The sequence below is a fragment of the Panthera pardus genome, unplaced genomic scaffold (assembly GCF_024362965.1).
Source record: "Panthera pardus isolate Hobbes unplaced genomic scaffold, ASM2436296v1 HiC_scaffold_24, whole genome shotgun sequence".
Taxonomy (NCBI): Eukaryota; Metazoa; Chordata; class Mammalia; order Carnivora; family Felidae; genus Panthera; species Panthera pardus.
The window spans coordinates 26,046,662-26,069,400 of NW_026526810.1; the positions used below are offsets into that span (position 1 = coordinate 26,046,662).

Below are 22,739 nucleotides of genomic sequence, written 5' to 3' on the forward strand. Positions count from 1 at the left end.
ACTGACCATACAATCTTGTTGTGAGTTCTGGATTTCATATCAAGCTTTGCAAGATCCCTAAACCTAAAGATTATAAAAATTCATCCATGACTTATTTAGGCTTAAACTGTTTCCATTAAAACTGTTGATTCGCAAGGAAATTTTTTGTAGTAAGGAATCAAGCAGGGATTCCATTTCATTTAAATTAAAATGGCTATTTACTGAAGGGTGTTTCAATTACCCTAAACACTTCCTCCTACCTGTAGGTCTCAACTTAACCCTCAGTTCCTCCCCACTGCAAACCCCCAAATTAGGTAAGGTTCCCTGTATAACATCCTCACGGAACTCTGTACTCCTGCACAACACTTATCACATGACCAACTCCATAATCATTTATGCTTTCTCTGCCAAGATGTAAATCCCATCAGTACTATTTTATTACTACCGTAGCACCTGTGTCTAGAAGAATATTATAATCACTCAATTGCTTTTTAAAGAGTAACTGACTTAGAGTAACTTCTTAAAGATAATCCATATAACAAATTTGAATTTCTTTGCTTCAGGCATTTTTTTTTTTTAATTTAAGTTTATTTATTTTGAGAGAGTGAGCAAGCGGGGGAAGGGGCATAGACAGAGGGAGAGAGAGAATCCAGCAGGCTCCAAGCTGCAGCACAGAGCCCAAGGTGGGGCTTGAACTTACGAACTCTAAGATCATGACCTGAGCCAAAACCAAGAGTCGGATGCTTAACCAACTAAGCCACCCAGGTGCCCCTGCTTTAAATGTATTTCTTAAAGAAAGACTATAAGCTTTTTGTTTTGTTTTGTTTTTTGGTTTTTGTTTTTTTAATGTTTATTTTTGAGAGAGAGAGAAACATAGTGTGAGCGGGGAGGGATAGAGAGAGAGGGAGACATAGAATTCGAAGCAGGCTCCAGGCCCTGAGCTGTCAGCACAGAGCCCGACGCGGGGCTCGAACTCACAAACTGTGAGGTCATGACCTGAGCCGAAGTCAGCCGCCTAACCGACTGAGCCACCCAGGTGCCCCGACTATAAGCTTTTTGATACATTGTAGGAGCCTTCAGAGAATTTTCAAATACTGCCCAGGTAAGCAGAATGGAAAGGTGAAGAATCCATTCATACTGTTGGACATAGTGGTCCTAGAAATCTTTTTCTTTTATTTAAGTTCCATTTTATACGAAATGTAACATTTTAAAAATTGGCTTCTTTTTGTTTCTATTTTTACTGATTACATGGTCTACAACGACTCTGTAATGGTTATCTGGAAAATACTGAAATCTAATTTATTTTCACTAAATGTAACTTAAAATCTGTACTTAGGCCTATTTTTTAAAAATTTCTTTCTTTTTTCTTTTTAAGAGAGCGAGGTGTGTGTGCGTGCAAGCAGGGGAGGTGCAGAGGGAGAGGGAGAAATTCCCAAGTGGGCTGCACACTGCCAGCACGGAACCCAACGCGGAGCCCAATCCCACAAACCTGGGATTATGACCTAACCCAAAATCAAGAGTCGGGATGTTCAATCGACTGAACCATCTAGGGGCACACCAAGCCTATTTCTTCAGTTGTCAACTTTAAATATATTGAGTGTCGTTATGTTATATGACCTGACACGTAACCCTCTGGTTTTGTTTGGAAATTCCTGGAGCTTTTCCTAGTTGATTATCATTTTATGTAATTGTTTCACTAATTACATTATTTTTATATTATACAACTTTTCTTTCAAGATAATAAAAACTGTTTTTTGTTCCTTAACCTGATTGTTAACCTGATTACCTAATTACTTACACATAACTCAAATGCTTACTTTGGCCAAAATCTGCCCCCCATCTCCCAATATTCTTTATATTGACAATATCCATTTCCCTCTGATACCTGCTGTTATCAAAGTCTGTGGTCAAAATAATTTTTCTCATTTTATAACTCAAATCCCTTTTCACCTAGCATATATGTAATTTTGTTTTCTTTCTTCTTTCTTGAAATCTATTCGTTCTATGGGCTTTATCTTAGCTTTCAGGTTTTTGTTTTTTTTTTTTTTGAAATGCCATTTAGGCCTCAATTACTTCAAGATTCTTTTTAGTTATTAAGACTATGTCCTGGTGGATTTGTACCCAGTCTTTGTTAATCTGTCCTCCTGTCTACCATCTGCTAATTCCTTCTTTGTCCTTTTCCTGTCGTATGTAGCTCTATTTGCCATAGTGTCTGCTCTGTTTCTTGCTGTTCCCAATGTGATTTCAAGTTCTGCGGGATTATTACGTGTCCTTTTTTTCTTACTTTCCTCAGCTTCCTTTTTATCTTGTTCTGTTGTTTTATCAATTCATCTTTGATCCTTCATCTCACAGAGTCTATGTGTATTTTAATTTCCTTAAGAGAACAGAGAAGCTTCTTTTTTTTTAAATTAAAAAATTTTTTTTAAATCTTTATTTATTTTTAACACAGAGAGACAGATCATGAATGGGGGAAGGGCAGAGAGAGAGAGAGGGAAACACAGAATGTGAATCAACCTCCAGGCTCTGAGCTATCAGCACAGATCCCAGTGTGGGGCCTGAACTCACCAACGGTAAGTTCATGATCTGAGCCAAAGTCAGACGCTCAACCAACTGAGCCACCCAGGCACCCCTTAAATTTTTTTTAATGTTTATTTATTTTTGAGAGGGAGAGATAGAGCGCAAGTGGGGGAGGGGCAGAGAGAGAGAGGGAGACACAGAATCTGAAGCAGGCTGCAGGCTCTGGGCTGTCAGTATGGACACCTGATGTGGGGCTTGAACTCACGAACCGTGAGATCATGACCTGAGCCGAAGTCACACATTTAACCGACTGAGCCACCGAGGCATCCTGCTTCTTCTTTCTAATTTTGATTGTTTTATTGTTTTATTAAGGACTACGTGCTCAAGAATATGGGTGGATTCTTAACTCCCATTTACCTGGTCACTATTGCTAGTATGCCAGCTTTTACATACATCTTCCCTCATGTAAAACAGGCCAAAATGAAAAGAGAATGACTGATTCAGGGTGAAGTACTGCAGCTCAGGTATCTTGTTTAATCAGTTAACACGTATTTCTGTCTGCTTCAATGACTTTACCAAACAGCTGCAAAGCTTATCCTAGGACATTGCTTCCCTCTTTTCCTGCAACTCCTGCCACCCACCCTTTTGAGAAAACCATTCATGTGATGAAAATAAGAATGGAAGTGAAAATAAAAATAAGAATAGCCGTGTGGTTTTTCCTCTGGTGCAGGCCCTCCTCAGTCAGGAAGAGCACAATTAAGAGTATCCCCACCTTCTCTCTCACATGGCCTAGATTTCTCCAGATTAAGATTGTTAGAAGGGCAACTGGAGAGGTTTCTCAGCAGAAATTTTTAAATCCTCTTTTCTCTCTAGGATTCTTTCTGTTCATTCAGTGTATTTACAGAAATATAGTTAAGCAAATTGGCACTTAATTAGCCAACTTTCCAGACAGAATACCTAGATCTTAAATTTTTCATTTTACTTGACTTCTAGACAGAAATATAGCAAACAATTTGAATTAAATTTCAAGGTGCTAACAGTTACAGCCTAAGAACTATGTCTGATTGTGGGGAGAGGAGACATGCTGATAGGGTACATAGCTGGATATTGTTGCTTTTTGAATTTTCAATGATGGTGGCATCATTGTTTGCCATTTCAATATTTAATTTTGCCATTAGGGGTTTATCTTAAAAGCCCCTACAGCTGCACATTTCATAAACAGACCACTGTTGAAGAACTTATTTTCACAACAGAATCAGAAAAGCAAAAAGGTTAAGCTAATTTAAAGTTATACGGTGGGCTTTTCTATTGCATATTTTTAGGCTGTTAAAGTTCAATCCTCCTTACAGGTTTTTTAATGCTTCCAATACATATTTATAACAAGTCAATTATCTTATTGCTGTTAAGTCTGAGAGGGAACGAAAGTACACACATATATGATAATGTACACAAATACATTATATATATATATATATATATATATATATATATATATATCCATCCATGTATAAATATGCATATACACACACTTTTACTTCTAAATAACCAAATCATTTTGCTTCAATATTTTCATGTGGCATTTTATGGGTACCAGACTTCAATTTCAAAAGGCGACAGAACAGTCACAATTACTCTGTACCTTAATTAACTATAGTTCTCATAAAGCAAAAAAGGTCTGTGACACCAACATCTCTTCTAGGAATTACAATTTCAACTATTCTTTGGGTCCCATTAACCTGCTTCTAATGGTGTCAGTTTTCCAATTTTAGAAAAAGTATACTTAGACAAAAGGTCAAAGGAGCAAAGGAAAAGCTTAAGTTTGTTTAAATCATATGGATGGATAAGAACTGTTATCATATTAATGAAAAGCAAAAATAATCGCTGGGCATGGAAAGGAGTCTTAGAACAGTAAAACTGAACCACAGTAAATAGACTAGGAGAGGCGGCTTTCCCACATATAGACATTAGTTTCAGAAACTCATATTCCATAGAAAGAAACCAGTAGATGCAGTACAGTATGGTACTATAGACATGCTATTAAGAAATATTGAAGCAAACAGTTCTCATTTAACTGTAGATGTGTTACTTTGATAAAAATTTAAATTTAAAAAAGGGCTCTTAAAGTAGAATGTGGTTTTTAAAGGTATTCTTTCAAAAGAAGGACTAAAATCGGAGATGACTGGCACACATATGAACCTCTACTAAGTAAAAAACTAAAACTTAGGGATAGAAAGGGATGGACTTCAGAATAGAAAATCTTTTCTTCTAAGGAAGACTTTTGGCCCTCATAAGAAAACAAATCTAATGAGGACTTATACATGTCTATAAGAACTTGCTTTAACAGTTTTGTCATTTGGGGTGCCTGGGTGGCTCAGTTGATTAAGTGTCCAACTTCAGCTCAGGTCACGATCTCATGGCTGGTGAGTTTGAGCCCCTGCATCAGGCTCTGTGCTGACAACTCAGAGCCTGAAGCCTGCTTCAGATTCTGTGTCTCCCTCTCTCTCTGCCCCTCCCCTACTTGTGCCTGCACTCTTTCTCTCAAAAAAAAAAAAAAAAAAAAAAGTTTTGTGATTTGGGGTGCATGGGTGGCTCAGTCAGTTAAGCATCCGACTTTGGCTCAGTTCATGATCTCACAGTTCATGAGTCTCATGGTTCTGTCAGCACAGAGACCATTTCAGATTCTCTGTCATACCATGCCCCAGCCCCTCCCCTGTTCACATGCATGCACATGCGTGCTCACTCTCTCTCAAAAATAAACATTAATTAAAATTCTTTTTAAGTTTTGTGGGTTTTTTCCTGCTAATCTAAAAATAAGTTTAGTTCTCATTGTAATATTAATGTGTTACATGTGGTTTAAAGCTGAATAAACATACTGGTCATGTATTTTTTTAAATACTTTCTGAGACTTCTAAGACTGTTCTCCCACTGGGGAAAAACACCCTAACAAAAAACAAAACAAAACAAAACAAAAAAACAAAAAAAACCAGCATGATCCTGAGCTTGCTTACTGCTCAACAAAAAAACCACTCTGACAAAGAAGCTACTAAATAAGTTGCAGTACAAAAATCTCATTTTTTATTTAAATTCCAGTTAGTCAACATACAGTGTAGTATTAGTTTCAGGTGTACAGTATAGTGATTCAACAATTCCAAACATCACTTGGTGTTCATCACAAGTGTACTCCTTAATCCCCATCTCCTATTTAACCCATCCCTGCCTCACCTCCCCTCTGGAAACCACCAGTTTGTTCTATGTAGTTAAGTCATTTTGCGGTTTGCCTCTCTTTTTTCCCCTTTGTTTGATTTCTTAATTCCTTAGATGAGTAAAATCATACATTAATTGTCTTTCTCTGACTGACTTACTTTGCTTAGCATAATACTCTCTAGAGCTCTAACCATATTGTTGCAAATGGCAAGGTTTCATTCTTCTTTATATTATTGCATAATTTTTGAGAAACTTTCTGCCATTTGTTCCCTCATCCTTTATGCTTTCTGGTTCTGAGCCATGATGAAAGCAAGTATATTAAGAAACGAACTTCAGTGAAACAGATGTACGATAACTCTAGTCTTAAATTCACACAATTGTAACAGAAACACAATAATCTATGCCGTCTTTCCCAAAGGCTCCCATCTCCACTTATTACAGAAACATTTAAATATACAAAAGTCAAAAAAGAAGAGTAAACTGAACTCCCACATACCCATCATCCAGCTTTAACTATCAACAACATTTTGCTAATCTAAAGACTGTTATGAAGAATAAAATTTTGTTCTCACATGATTTATTTTCTTCTTAGATTTTATTTTTAAGTAAAATCTAAATTCAGTGAGGGGCTTAAACTCATGACCCAAAGACCAAGAGTCACATGCTCTACTAAGCCTGCCATATGCCTCACTCTCATATGAACTTTTAGGTAGATCTGAAACTATGCCTGACATTTTAAGAAGGTAATGATTATTCCCTTCACAGGTAGCTGTCCACATTCTCTGGCTCAATTAGGAGTATTTCAATTTACCAAATTCTTCTAACCTAAAGCCTCTGGAACTTCAAGAATGTTACAGTATCCAAAACTTTATAACTGATTTACACGTTTATTTGCTGTACCCCTCCACCGGAGGAAAAGTTGCAAAGCTTTTATTATTTTCTCAAAAGAGACTATGGCCCCCAAAATGACAAGAACCAGTATCATTATTTTTTTTTAACTATTTTTTACTTCTGAGAAAACAAAGACAGTGGCTTCGGTGCCCTCTGTCCAAATATGTGCATGCAAGGGAAGTGTCTACAGCCTCTTCTCTACTCAGTGGTGCTTTCCTCCTGCTATACATGAGCAGCACAACTTAGATAAAATGAAATAAATTACTTGTGATTCATGCAATAGTGGATCTGATTCCAATTAAAGAGAAATATAAAAAATATATACAAAACATTTTGAATGATATCATTTTATAATTTTGCTCACAATGTTTCAATATATTTAATGCGAAGTCCTCAGGCTGTAAATGTTGAGAGCCTCTAGAACAAAAAAGTATATTTAAAATCCAACTATGCAGGGCGCCTGACTGGCTCAGTCAGAAGAGCATGTAACTCTTAATCTCAGGGTTGTGAGTTCGAGCCCCACACTGGGTGTAGAGATTACTTAAAAATAAAATCTTTAGGGGTGCCTGGGTGGCTCAGTCGGTTAAGCGTTCGACTTTGGCTCAGTCATGATCTCACGGTTCATGGGTTCAAGCCCTGTGTTGGGGCCCTGGGCTGGGCCCTGTGCTGATAGGTCAGAGCCTGGAGCCAGCTTAGGATTCTGTGTCGTCTTCTCTCTCTCCTCCTCCTCCTCCTCCCCTGCTTGTTTGCTTGCTCGCTCGCTCTCAAAAATAAACATACATTAAAAAAATAAAATCTTTAAGGGGAGCCTAGGTGGCTCAGTCAGTTAAGCATCCGAATTTGGCTCTGGTCATGATCTCATGGTTTGTGAGCCCCAATTCAGGCGCTCTGCTGTCAGCGCAGGGCCCGCTTTGGATCCTCTGTCTCCCTCTCTCTCTACCCCTGCCCACTAACTCTCTCAAAAATAAAAACATTTATAAAAAATAAAACCTTTAAAAACAAATAGAAAATAAATATAAGATCTAGCTATGCTAACACTAAAAGTAAGTCATCCAAATACTAAACAATAGGGTGCCTGGGTGGCTCAGTAGGTTACATGTGCTTTGGCTCAAGTCATGATCTGGCAGTTTGTGAGTTCAAGCCCCATGTTGGGCTCTGTGCTGCCAGTTCAGAGCCTGGAGCCTGCTTCGGATTCTGTGTTTCCTGCTCCCTCTCTGCCCCTCCTCTGCTCACGCTGTGTTCTCTCCCAAAAATAAACATTAAAAAAAAGGAAAAACAATATACAAGACAGTATATATGTAATATCCATTGTTACATAGTTCCTTTACATACTAAGCAACTATATTAGGAACTGTGCTGGTTTGTGGCAGTGTTAATGGCTCTGAAGGAAAAATATAGATAGTTACTTCAATCTGATATGCTAAGTATACAAGAGGTGGGAGGAGAATGCTAGGAAAGTATAGAAAATAGCAACTAACTTCAAGAAGTTAAAATGACTTAACAGTAAATGTGTTAAGAATTCAGAGATTAAGAGGATCCTAAGGGCATCATATAAATTGTATGTGATGTACAGAATTATACACAATGCCTGTGAGCACAACCTCAGAATGAAATATTATTGATGCTCTCTGAATCTGTATATAATATAGCTCTTGAGGAGACTGGGTCCTGAACAGTCAAAGGCAACCTAACAGAGTGTAGACGAATAAGTACAGACATACAGAATAGAGTGAGGGGTGCCTGGGTGGCTCAGTCGGTTAAGCATCCAACTTCAGCTCAGGTCATGATATCACGGTCCATGAGTTCAAGCCCCGCATCGGGCTCTGTGCTGACAGTTCAGAGCCTGGAGCCTGCTTCAGATTCTGTGTCTCCCTCTCTCTCTGACCCTCCCCATTCATGCTCTGTCTCTCTCTGTCTCAAAAATAAATAAACATTTAAAAAAAAATTAGAATAGAGTGAAAAGTATGGAAGGTTTTTAAAAGTCAGTATAGCTTTGATGTGGTAAGAACCACAAAGATAGTGGAAGTTGATAAAGTAAGTTCACATGGTCAAAGTTAAGTTTAGGACAGACGTGACAGTAGAGCCTAGGAAAGCAGTTGAGAAAACTGTCTTGGAAATATGTTGATTTACTTGTAGGTAACCAAAGGTACTATTAATCCTAAAACAATCCAAAAACAAACTGGACCTTCCCTTTTAAGGTTGTTCTTTTTCCTATGTGCGTGTGTTTTAAAATTATTTTTATTGTGAGATAACACAATTCTAGAAAAGTGCATAAATATCCATGAGCAGCTTACAAACTTATAATGCAAAGACCACAACCCAGGACAAGAACTAGAATAATGCAAATACTTCATAAACACTCCAAACATTCCTTCTCATTAACAAACTCCTCTTCACCGAGAGGTAATCATTATCCTGTTTTTCTTTATAGTTTTACTGCCTAAATATACATCCTTAAAACAATATGGCCTAGATTTGCTGGTTTTTGAATTGCATATAAACAAATTCATATAGGAGGTAAGTATTTAGAGGTTTTCCTTTCACTTAATATGATAATTTTGTGTTATATATATTTTTAATTTGAGAGAGAGAGAGAGAGAGAGAGAGAGAGAGAGAGAGAGAGAGAATCTTAAGAAGGCTCCACTCTCAGTATAGAGCCTGATGCAGGGCTTGATCCCACAACCCTGGGATCATGGCCTGAGAGCCGAAATCAGCCAAAATCATTCAACTGACTGAGCCACCCAGGCGCCCTTCAAGATGACGGTTTTTAAGATTCATCTATACAGTCACTTGTAGCTCTAATTCATTTATTTTTCATTGTTGAATAGTTATTATATAAATATACCATAATTATCCATGTATCTATAGGCATTTGCGTTGTTTGTAGGTAGGAGTTGTTATGAATAATGCTGCTATGAGCACAGTTATGACTTTCAATTTAGATGTGCATATTTCTTTCTATTGGGTATATACCTGGGAGTGGAATTACTGGGTCAAAGATATGTGTGTAAATACTAAGAGAAAAAAAATAATAAAACTTATTTTTACCATCTTTCTAAAATCATTTAACAACTTATCTGTAGATTCCTTTGGATTTGCTATAGATGCAACTCATATAATCAGTGAATATGAACTGTTTATCATCTCCTTTACAACTGTGATACTTTTTTTATACTACTGGCTAGAATCTTCTTCAGTATTATGTAGAACAGAAGTGAAAATAATACATAGTCATGTCTTGAACTCTATCTGAAAGGGAAATCTTTTCAACATTTCAGCATGAACTATGATATCTCAACAGGTATTTTTACAGATTTACTACATTAAGAAAGTTCTCTTTTGTGCCTAGTTTGCTAATGGGTTCTTTTTTTAAATCAAGAATGAGGGGTGCCTGGGTGGCTCAGTCAGTTAAGTGTCTGACTCTTGATTTCAGCTCAGTTCATGATCTCATGGTTTGTGAGATAGATCAAGCCTGGTGTTGGGCTCTGAGCTGGCAGCACCAAGCCTGCTTGGGATTCTCTCCCTCTCTCTCTGCCCCCTCTCTCAAAATAAATGAGCTTTAAAAATAAATAAATAAGATCATGAATGATTACACTGATTTTTAGCAACTGCTCCTTTGCATCTATTGAGACTGTTTTTTTCCCATTAAAATTTGTTCAAGTGACCATATTGAATTGTTCCAGGTTAAACCAACCTAGGATTCCTGGGATCAACTGGAGTTGGCAAGGCTGGGTTATTATCCTTTTTATGTACTGCTGAATTCAATTTGCAAATATTTGGGGTTTTATTTTTTGCATCTATGTAAATGAGAGAAACTGGCAAGTAATATTTCTTTGGGTTTTGGAATCAAGGTTGTGACAGCCTTAAGAAGGTGGGTAATCCTCATTTTGTTTTCTAGAAGAATACAAGGTTAGAGAATATAAAGTTGGAGTTACTATTTCATTTAATGTTGGCAGAACTTCCAAATGTATCTATCTGGACTTACTTTTCTTCACAGAAAATTTCAGTTTATAGTGATAGCCCATATAGGTTTTCTATTTATTTCTTATGTCAATTTCAGTAAACTGGCATTTCTTAGCATTTATCCTTTTCAGTAAAATTTCAAATATTGACACAGTTATCTTATGAGGTTTTAATTCCTTTTAAATATCTGCAGGATTCAAAGTGACATTTTTTTAATGTTTATTTTTGAGAGAGAGAGAGAGAGAGCGCGCACGCTAGCGAGAGCAAGCATGCAAATGGGGTAAGGGCAGAGAGAGAGACAGAGGATCCGAAGTGAGCTCTGCACTGACAGCAGAGAGCCTAACACGGGGCTCAAGCTCATGAACCAGGAGATCATGACCTGAGCCGAAGTTGGACTCTTAACCAACTGAACCACCGAGGCACACCCTAAAGGGACATTCTTTTTCATTTCTGATATTAGTTATTTGTGCCTTTTTCTTCATTAATCTCAACGAGGTGTCAATGTTGTCAGTTTTTTTTTTTTAATCTTTTGGTTTGATCCCCTTTACTATAGGTTTCTTTTCTATTTTATTAAATTCTGCTCTCTGTTATTTCTTCTTGTGATTTCTCTAAATTTATTATGTTGCTTGTTTTCTATCTTGATACATCTAGCTCATTACTTGAGACTCGAGATGAAAGCTTAGTTCACTGCTTTCCTTATATGTGCATTTAAGGTTATACACTCTACTCTTGAGCACAACTTAGGCTGCATTCCCCAATTTTTTCCCTTAATATTCAAACAGTTGATTAAATAACAATTATTAATATTCAAAACTTCAACATTGACAGAACTTAAAATGTTAACTTAAAAAAATACAAAGGCTAGTTACAACATAAAGGTGTTTATATTAATTAAAAGATAGTACTGTTTATGAAAATATTTTCCATGAACACAGTATTCTAAATTGGCATTTACTATCTTTCAACATACTGAGGTATCCATCTTACTATCACTTCCACTGTTGCTGTTAAGAAGTCAGCTGTCCTCTAAAAGAATACATAATAGGGGCGCCTGGGTGGCTCAGTCAGTTGAGTGGCTGCCTTCGGCTCAGGTCACGATCTCGTGGTCCATGAGTTCGAGCCCCACGTCGGGCTCTGGGCTGATGGCTCGGAGCCTGGAGCCTGCTTCCGATTCTGTGTCTCCCTCTCTCTCTGCCCCTCCCCTGCTTGCTCTCTGTCTCTGTCTCTCTCTCAAAAATAATAAACATTAAAAAAAATAAAGTAAAATAAAAAAAGAATACATAATGTATGCTTTCTATATTTTTTCTCTATATACATTATATATACACAAATCTTTGCTTTTTGAAAGTAATCTGCCTTGTATCTTATTGCTTTTATGACTATCTATTTTTGCTGTTGTTTCTATAGTTGTACTATGATGTTTTAAAACGTGCATTTCCCCCCACCCAAAATATGGATTTTTTACCATATTTCATGAAATCTAAAATGTTTTGGTGCTGAAATTTCATGATCTTACCAGAAAGTGATGAGGGGAAAATTTTCACATAACTGAATATTTCAATATTGTTGGACTGTAAAGTGCCATCAATTGAAAGATGTATTCAAATTTCAAACACATTAAAATATCTTAGAATCAATTAAATATTATTTATTATGCATGGGAACTGTTAGGTTTCTTAAATTCTGTGGCATGTTTTTCTTTTACCAATCTGGAAAATTATCAGCCATTATATCTTCATATATTGCCTCTGGGCCATTCTCTCCTAAAACTAAATGAGATCTTCTCATTATATCCTCTATGTTTCTTAACTTTCCTTCTGTATTTTCCATCTTTTAGTGTATGTACTTAATTTAGATAGTGGTTTGATCTTTTAGCAAACTAAACCTCTCGTTAGCTTTGTCCAATGTACTGTTAAAATTAATTCACTGAGTGAATTTTGCTTATTTTGTTATAGCTTGAGAGCTTAATGTTCTTTCCCCAGAAAAGATTTATATTTGCTTCTGTCAAGTGCCTGGATACATTAATAGTCTAGGACCATCTTAATCCATATTCAAGGCTTAAAGTTGTCTGGACCACCCAGATGACATGAATATTATCTTCAATCTTCAGAAGAGCTGGTTTACCTAATCCTCATTCTTCCAGAAATTCTTTTTTTGTTGTTTTTAGTTTACTTATTTATTTTGAGAGAGAGACAGAGAGAGAGAGAGAGAGAGACAGAGAGAAAACACACGCAGGGGAGGGGCAGAGACAAAGAATCTCAAGCAAGCTCTGCACTGTCAGTACAGAGCCTCTCACGGGACTCAAACCCACAAACTGCGAGAGCATGACCTAAGGAGAAATCAAGAGTCAGATGCTCAACCAAATGAGCCACCCAAGTGCCCCTACCTTATCCTCATGCCTAAGTGGGCCTAAGACTCTAACATTTTCCCCACTTACCCCCTCTCCCCAAGCAAAGGGCCAACAAAAATCACAGCTCAGTCTCTCAGCTACCTCTTCTAGATCAGAACATACTTCCAGGGCAAAGCAGACTGGAATGCTTGGCTCATCTCTCTAGATTTCCATATTCTCTTATTCCTATTTTACTAATTTTTTGATTTTTTTGATTCTTGTTTTTTAAATTTATTTATTTTTTGATTTTCTTAACTTTTAAGATGTTCCAATATCATACAGATTTCTCTATTGTAGTTAGTAGATAGAATGGTCCAAATTACCAGAAGTTTCCTAGAGCCTTGTATATTCTCTGTCACAGTTAAAACTCCCCCTGAACATCTCTTCCATCTATACTTTGCATTCAATTAACCATCACCATCCTAAGTCAAGCCAACATTTCCCTTTTACTTAGAATATTAAAATAGTTTTCCAATGGGTCATCCTGCTGATGGATAATCAGCTCATATTATCACCAATTTTTTTCCTGCACTAATGCCCTTTTATCACATTTCTCCATAAAACAACCTTCAAAGCTTTCCACTTAATAGGAATAAAAGGCCAAATTCATGCCCAGGTTCCCATGTCACCTGCCCTCCCAAGTCCAATCAAATGACATCTCATCAATAAATCCTTTCCTACCTGAGCCAGAAATAACCTTTTATGTATTCCCTTAAAACGTTATCTCTAAGTACCTTAAGGGTAAAAAATGGTGTATGACACACTGCTTTTTGATGTTCTTCATCACTCAATGTCTCCTACACAACTGATGTTCAAAAACATTCTTGAAATGTATGAAGTAGTAAGATAAGTAGCAAGACAGGGACAACACAGTAACTTCAGGTGAAGTCACTAATGGAGGAAATTGCTCCAAGTTCATTCAGCTAGGAGATGGTAGAGCAGAGATCCCATTAACCACTATAGTATATAGCAAGATGGTACATTTGCCTCTTTCCATACATGCTCCGCAATAACACTTAAACTGTTTAAATAGTAAAAAAATCACTATAATATAGAAGAGTGAAGAATGCCATCACAAAAGCCTGCTTTCTGATAAACCAAATTTATTTTCACATCCCAGAAGTTAACTGTGAAACAATGTATCATTAGTGATGCAGCTAATAAGGAAAGTTCCATACCATAATAAACATATAAGTGCTGGTTCTAGTACCTATTCACTAAATGGTGTTAATCCTTCAGAATGAAAACCGGAAAGTTATTTGCTACGTAGTCTGCACTGAAATCAGTCTTCAAGATTCTTTGATTACACCTGTCCATTAAAAGTAGTAAGTCAAAGACCACCTATATTTCCCCTCTCCTCAAAAATGCCAGTTAACTCATTAACACACACCTTATAGAGGAGATCCTGATTTTGTATTTGTTATCAACTCTAAAGAAGTTTGACTTGGGGGTTATGTCTCCAGCTCCTGATATACTAATATCTGATTTACATGCATGTCATAATTTTCAGAAATTACATACATATTACAAAAAATAAAACCTACAAATGGTTGAATTACAATATTTACTAAATACTGACTACAGATTAGGAGTTCTGTTATGCACCAGCAGTGAAAGACGAATAAGACAGTTTTTATGCCTAAACAACTCTAATGGAAGTGTTGAAATATTAAATAAATACATTTAAAAATGCAACAGAAGAAGTGATTAATTTTTTGAGAAAAAAAGTCATCTTAGAAGTAAAGCTTAAGTTGGGTTTTAAAGAACAATTAGGAAAAAGGATAAAGAGAAAGGCACGTCAGGCATGGGCCAACGACAGTACAATTCCCAAAGTGCTCCCTAGGGCTTTACAGCTAAAAGCCTACGTAGATATCCACAGAAGCCCCATGTCAGACAAAGGAAACAGATGCAAGGTTGAGTCAACGCAAAAATGAATTTGGTGACATCTTAAAAGTTGTGTACTACTAAAGTGTAATATGAGAATAGAAATAAAGATACAGAAAAAAAGAGAAAATAACAGAAAGGCAAACAGAAGCTGGCTTTTTAAATGTCTTGTCAGGGGAGGCGGGTGGGGAGAATGGGCAAAATAGGTGAAGGGGATTAAGAGGTACAAACTTCTAGTTATAGAACAGGTAAATCACAGAGATAAAAAGTACAGCAACAGGGAATACAGTCAACAATATTGTAATAACATTATATGGTGACATTATCATAATAAGCACTGAGTAATGTATACAATTATTGAATCACTATGCTATACACCTGAAACTAACATAACATTGTATTTAAACTATATTTCAATAGTAACAACAATTTTAAAAATCTAAAACAAAAAAAGCCTTGTCATAAAAAGAAAGGGAAAAAAACCAACTCATTTTCATAGTCTCTCCTGCTAAAGGATTCATGCCTACCAGGAGCTGGGTAACCTATAGTTTACAAAAACATAGTGCCTGAAGAAGACTCAATGAAGAATTCATTCTTTCAAAAGGGTAAGGATATATCCAGCTTTCAGAGGCTGAAAGAGCAGAAATATGAATTGTGATATCACATGCCCAATATGATGATATGAGCTGTGACGCCTGTGTCCAATGGCAACAGCATGTTCACTAAAACAGTTTGATGCTGTGATGTGGACACTTCCTGGATGCACAGCCTTCATGGAGGATTCACAATCTTTAATGTTGTTTTCACTTATTCTCTTCAAGTTTGTTTAACAACTAAAAACCCTCAATGATAACAGGAATGGAAAAGGCTCAAGATATGACAGATGAAATAATGGAAGCAACATCCCACAAAAATTATGATAAAATCAAAGCCCAAATGGAAAGGTTAGCCTTCTAAAGAAGCAGAAGGGCAGATATAGTTGTTGCTGCACTTCTGATTCTCTGATTTGCTGTTCTGCTTTATCTGGAGAAGCAAGGAAGAAATCTAGTGAACAGAAAAAATTCTATTTATGTAACAGAAGAGAAATTAATCTACAGAGTAAAAATGCAGAAGGCTGGGTAAGAAAGAAAATGGCAAAGGTCTGGAAAGCTGCTATGAGAGATAAAAGATGACACCAAAAAATATAAATCGTCCCTTCTCCATTAGCCCTTCCTCACCTTTACCAAAATGTATTTTTAAAAGGAATAAATTACTTGTTTTTAGGGTCAGGACAAATTTGTTTAAACCATGGACTAGACATCTGGGAGCAAAATAAGAAGAATTATTGGCAAGAATCTATTTATACCTCTATGGCTCTCACTAGATCCTTCTCCAGGGCAAGGACTAGGGCTCCCTAATGAATAAACAAACAAAAAATTGGTATGTTTGGTATATGGAAATGAAGAATGACAACAGAGAGGACAGAATTTAAAGTACTTCACAATTTCGACTAGGATAAGATTTACCTTTAAGTATGTCAAAATGAATAGAAAAGATACTTGAATATATTCTGTGTTACTAAGCGGGAAGTAAGATTTTTTTTAATGCTATGTAACAAAATTATTGGCCGTATTGTCTAACCTATGATTCTGGGGAACCTAAACTGTTACAAGATTGACATACAAGCCATCTTCATTTTTATACTCAAAGACAGGAAGGTGCACAGTGTCACTGAAACTGTATTTCCTTACATTCTGGGTCTCTTTCTTTTCACTTTCCAAGGGTATTAAGGGAAGGTGAAGGAGAAGGCATGGAAAGGGGCCTTCTCAGGGATTCTAATGTGCAACCACTTTAATAGTTTATCAGTTGATTCTTTGGGATTTCATAAATAGATGATTATACTGTCGACAAAATTTTCTCTTCCTTTTTTTAAATAAATGTTTTCCTACAAATGAGCGTTGGGGCATCTGGGTGGCTCAGTCAGTTGAGCATCTAACTGTTGATTTTGGCTCAGGTTACGATCTCACAGTTTATGGGTTCGAGCCCCGCACTGGGCTCTGCACTGACCGTGTAAAAACTTGGTTTCTCTCTCTCTGCCCCTCTTCTGATTGCTGCTGTCTGCTGTCTCTCTCTCAAAATAAATAAGCTTAAAAAAAAAAAAAAAAAGAGTGCTTATTTTCTGAATCAGTTATATTGTTATAAAATTTTTTTTTAACGTTTATTTATTTTTGAGACAGAGAGAGACAGAGCATGAGTGGGGGAGGGTCAGAGAGAAAGAGACACAGAATCTGAAACAGGCTCCAGGCTCTGCACTGTCAGCACAGAGCCCGAGGCAGGGCTCGAACTCACGGACCGCGAGATCATGACCTGAGCCAAAGTCGGACGCTTAACCGACTGAGCCACCCAGGCGCCCCGTTTATCTTGTTATTATAATGCTTTTCTGTGGTTATTGAAGAAAGTTCACAGCATACATAAAAGTATAAAGAAGAATCTAAAAATAACCCATAATCCTCCCATTCCCCAATCTTTATATCACTTATTTAAGTTTCCATGTTTTATTTTACTTATCAGAACTTCCAGTTCATTTAAATGCTGGTAACAGCCAGTAACCTTGTTTGGTTTTAATGGACATCCTTCCAATGTTTCAAAATTAAGGATAATTCTGCTATTGATGATTAGTTGATATTCTTTATTAATACCTTCCTAGTTTGCTAGAAATTGTTTTTTCTTTCTTTCTTTCTCTCTCTCTCTCTCTTTCTTTTAATTTCAAGCCCGACATGGGGCTTGAACTCATGACTCTGAGATTTAAAAAAGTCAAATGCTCTACCGACTGAGCTAGCCGAGTGCCCCTACAAATTGTTTTCTTCTAACGCATGGGTAAATGCACAATGTATTAAATGCATTCCTAACATTTATTATAATTTCCTTTGGGTTTCCCTTTGCTAACCTGTTTTAAATTAAATTAGTAAGTGCTATAGATGACTTTTCTCCCCAATGGTGACCTGTTTTTGCATTCCTAAGAGAAATCCTACTAGACCATTAATTCTTCCAATTTAACTGTTATTTTATTTATGAATTCAACAGCTATGTTCATAATAAAGACAGCTTTCCTATGCTGTCTCTGTCAAATTTTGTAACAAGGGTTATTCTGATTTGGCTAACAGGAATTAATAATGTCCTATCTTTTTCTATGTTCTGAAATAATTTTCAATAGAAACTGGCAGTTCCTTGATGGTTTATTAGATAGAACTTGACCATAAAATCATGTAGTGTTTTTTGGAGAAGTAGAGGGATCTTTTGGTATATTTACTACATTCTTCTGTGGTTATTTTTCTATTTCTTATGGAGCAATTTAAGTAATTTCCATTTCTAAGCTTTCAAATATATTGGTAAAAGTAGCATACAGTATTCAGTTATAACTTTGAAATATTTTTCCCATCTGTAATTATGAATTATTCCCAATGTTTATTTGTGCCCTCTTCCCTAGTCCCCATCACATTTACCAATAGTTTATTTCCTAACCCTTTTCAAAATAGCTTTAACTTTTTAAGAGCAATTTTAACTCACAGCAAAACTGAGGATTAAGTACAAAGCATTCCCATATACCCTTTACCCCCCACACACACACAACCTGGTCCACTAGCAACATCTCACATTGGAGTGGCACATCTGATAGAATCAATGTACCTACATCAACACATCATTATCAAAGTCCATAGATTACATTACGGTTCACTTTTGTGTTGTATGTACATCTTATGGGTTTGGAAAAATGTACAATGACATATACCCACCCTAACAGTTTCATACAGAGTAGTTTCATTGCCCTAAAAATCCTTTTTGCTCCACATATCCATCCTTCCCTTCCCCATCTCCTGGCAAGCACTGATCTTACTGGTCACCACAGTTTTGCCTTTTCCAAAACGTCATATGGTTGGAATCATACAGTATGTAGCCTTTTCAGATTGGCTTCTTGCATTTAAGGTTTCTCCATGTCTTTTCATGACTTCATGGCTTATTTCTCTTTAGCATTAAATAATATTCAATTGTCTGGATGTATACCACAGTTTATTCATCCACCCACCAACTGAAGGACATCTGATTGCTTCCAAGTTTTAGCAATTATGAATATTCAAGTGCAGGTTTTTGTGTGGACGCAAGTTTTCAACTCATTTGGGTAAACACAAAAAGTGTGACTACTGGATCCTATGGTAAGAACATGCTTAGTTTTGTAAGAAACTGCCAAACAGGAAGCAGAGGGGCTATGCCATTTTGCATCCCCACCAGCAATGAGAGTTCTTGTTGCTCCACAACCTCATCAGTATTTAGTAGTGTCAGTGTTGTGGATTTTAGCTATTCTAATAGGTATGCAGTGGTATCTCATTTTAATTGGCAATGCCCTAATGATATATGATGTTGAGTATCTCTTCATATGAGCTTATTTAACATCTATATCCTCCTTACTGTGATGTCTATTCAGATTTTTGCCCATTTCAAACTTTTTTTTTTAATTGTTACTGAGTTTTAAGAGTTCTTTGTATATTTTGGTTAACAGTCTTTATCAGAGGTCTTTCACAAATATTTTCTTCAAGTCTGTGGTTTGCTTCTCATACTCTTGATATGTCCCTTTTAAAAAATCCATTTCAAAAAATATTTTTGTTTTATGTATTTTTGTTCCCTATTTCATTTATGTTGCTTTTATCTCTATCTATGCTGCTCTCTTTTTGTGGTTTTCTAAGTTCCTATTTCAAATGCTTAGTTTGTTTTCTACCTCTTTTTCTCTTATAAAGATACAAAGCCTATAAATTCCCCTGTATCTCTTCAGCCATATCCTCCGATATTTGTACTTTCACTGTGTAGTTATAATCATTTTTGGATAATAATTATTTGAAAGTATGAAAATAAAACGCATATCAATTTTTACTGGAATTCATTATAGCCTAAATTTGACCAATTTGAAAATAATATACTCTGAAATGTACCAAATACCAATACATATTTTAAATCCTCTCTGTTTACTGATGAACAGTCTAGAAGAAAACACATTATTTTAAGAAAAGTTATGTGCCAAGGGAGATATGGGAAACTGAGGAGCCTCAAAACAAGAATAAAGTTATTAAATAAGTTGGATACTGTTGAAATAAACAATTTAAGATGGCTAAATAGCAGAATGGGTACAAAAAGAAAAGCAAGTTAGTGAAATAAATAAAGATAAACCTGAGGAACTTCACACACCAGAGTAGAAAGACAAAGATGACAAGCACAGAAGAAACATTTTGAAAAAAGTTAAACTTCAAACGAAGATCCAGAAATTTCAACATGTGACTAACAGGAATTCCAGAAAGCATCAGGAGAATATAAAAAAGATAATACTAAAGAAATAATAGCCAGGAATTTCCCCAAACCAAAAAAATTAGTTCTCAGACTTAAAGGTCCCAACTGGACATGCTTTCAAAATCTACAAAATTTCAGAATATTAAAAGATTCTCTTAGAGCCCTTAAAAATTTAGCACATATGAAATGATTTAAATGACTAAAGATATATTCTGGAGAGAAAAAGGATAAATTTGGAGAAAATAGTAGGATGCAAGAAACTAATCAGCCAAAACAAACAAACACCAGTTAAATATATGAGAGCAAAATTGCCTGTAAAGGTGGCCACTAGAAAAACTGAAATAAAATGAGTAACTCTGAAACTACGGGGGGGGGGGGGGGGGGGGGGGGACGACTTGATCAAACCAATAAAATAAACAAATAGAAAACAAAATAAATATAAAGCACATCTTACATGGGAGTAATTATATCTAAAAGTGTGTCAGTGCTAATATCAAACGTAGAGTATAATGTGAAACTCATTAAATGAGAAAAAGATACTGGATATTCATTTTAAAACACTATTTAAAGATATTATAAATATCCAATAACATATCTTCAGAATATATAAAAAACTGAAATTACAAAAAGGAACTGAAGAGTTCACACACACACTGCCTACTTTTTAATTCATACTTACCACATGTAAGTACAGTATTTAATTGAAAAATGCTTTCAGCAGTATCAATAGTGTTACAGGAGAAAATTCAGAATGTCTTTGGAGAAATAAGAAACTGTAAGTCTCATTCACTAGAAGATCAGATGTAAATAATGAAAACTCCTTTTCCAAATAGAAGTGTCATAAAATAAGTCAGAAAACAAATGTTTCCAAAGTTAAAAAATACCACTGACTTCAAAAAGGGTAGTCAGACCCAGCAGGACAGTGCAGGCAATCACACTGAGGAGGCATTTTATTCTTCATGAACCCTGGGAAAGCTATATAGCATATGTTGAAGAACATAAGCAATTCTGGAGTCCAATAAACCTGAAGTAGGAGTGCTAACTCCTTGTGTTACAAAACTGAGATAAATATACTAAGCCCTAAACCTTAGTTTTTGTATCAGTTAAGTGGAGATAATAGTTTCTAGCCCCTTAATAAAGCTATAAGAAGGATTAAATGAAATAATGCCTGGCACAAAGGGCTCAATAATTGATAACTATTATTTGTTACCATTAAATTGTAGTTGGGGCACAAGATGTGAGAAAGTGAGTAATGTTCTTATTTATTATCTGTTTTGCAAAATTCAATTTTAAAATCAAATGGGAAATACTTTCCATTTATTTATCATAATATCTGGGTTCTCAATTCCCAACAACTAGTTGTAATTTTTTATTAAAATTAGGATTAATTTTAAACCGAAGAATATGGCTGATAGAATAAATACAAGCTTTCACCCTACCACCTTAACAAGTGCTAATTTACAATCCAAGGAAGAAAAAAAGATTAAGAATGGCATTAATATTGTCCTTCTCTAGTCCCTGCAATTTCCTCCCTTCTAGAACCAGAAACATTTTCAGAGAGAAAATATAAAAAATACTCACTGGAATATAATCTTGCCTGAAACCAGAGAAAGAGTCCAAACAGCTATTTTGATGGTCAGGATACCCTGAGCAACTTCTTCATTTTTACTGAATAAAGGTCATTAATATGCTTAACATAGATATAAAGTTTTATGGACAAGAAATTTTTAATTAATGGAAGATATAAATTATGTTTGAAGGCTGTGTCAAGGGCTTTTTAAAATGTGTTTTCTTTTCTTTTATTATTTTAAATAGGCTCCATACCCAATGTGAGGTTTGAACTCAGGAACCTGAGATCAAGAGCCACAAGCTCCACTGAATGAGCCAGCCAGGTGCCCCCTAAGAGGTTTTTTAAAACTCATTTTTAGTTCTCAGTACTCAAGAGGATGTAATTTAGAAGATACTGAAGGAGAGCCCCCTCACCTCCATAATAAAAGAAGGAACAATGAGCCTAAGTTCCCTAACACTAAGTTTACTGTAAAATTTACACAAGGAATGCAAGAAATTAAAGCACATACTGGTATATAAATCAATTCCTTATCTGCTTCTTATAAATTCAGTTCGACAGGCTTTCTGTGTTATTTGTAAGTACAAAGCTGACAGTATAGTTCCTTACCTTTCCATTAGCTTCTCTTTATCCCAATTGAAGTGGCTAAGGAGTATTCTTGTGATAGTTGCTGGATTCTAAAGAAGGGGGGAAAAAAAGTTATTTTAAGGTAATAGTACTTAAGTGAATTTTTAGGTTGAATTTAAATTTCACCCCACCCAAATTTCCTTTCCTAAGATATTTCTTTGTTCTACAAAGAAAATATAAAATTTAATTGTAATATCAAAGCAATTTAAAAATAGTTTGCCATACTAATTTGTCAGGTTTCTATGCGATTCTAAAGCAGAATTCAAAATAAGCCAAAAAGAAATTGAAAATTTACTGTATTAAATCAAGCACTAATTAAAATTCACTGATTTTTGCAATTAAGATTTAGCAGACTGTCACACTGTTAATTGACAAAATTTCTATTCAATAAAATTTCTAACACCT

The 22,739-nt window shown here is 35.8% G+C and overlaps 1 protein-coding gene across 1 annotated transcript in view; it reads right to left on the bottom strand.

Annotated features, from left to right (window-relative positions):
- Positions 1–22,739, bottom strand: part of ARIH1 (ariadne RBR E3 ubiquitin protein ligase 1) — a 123,998-nt gene that overhangs the window by 52,052 nt on the left and 49,207 nt on the right. Inside the window, exon 2 of the mRNA XM_019441544.2 lies at positions 22,317–22,384. Within this exon, the coding sequence (XP_019297089.1) occupies positions 22,317–22,384 (68 nt within the window). The remainder of the gene's footprint in view (positions 1–22,316; positions 22,385–22,739) is intronic.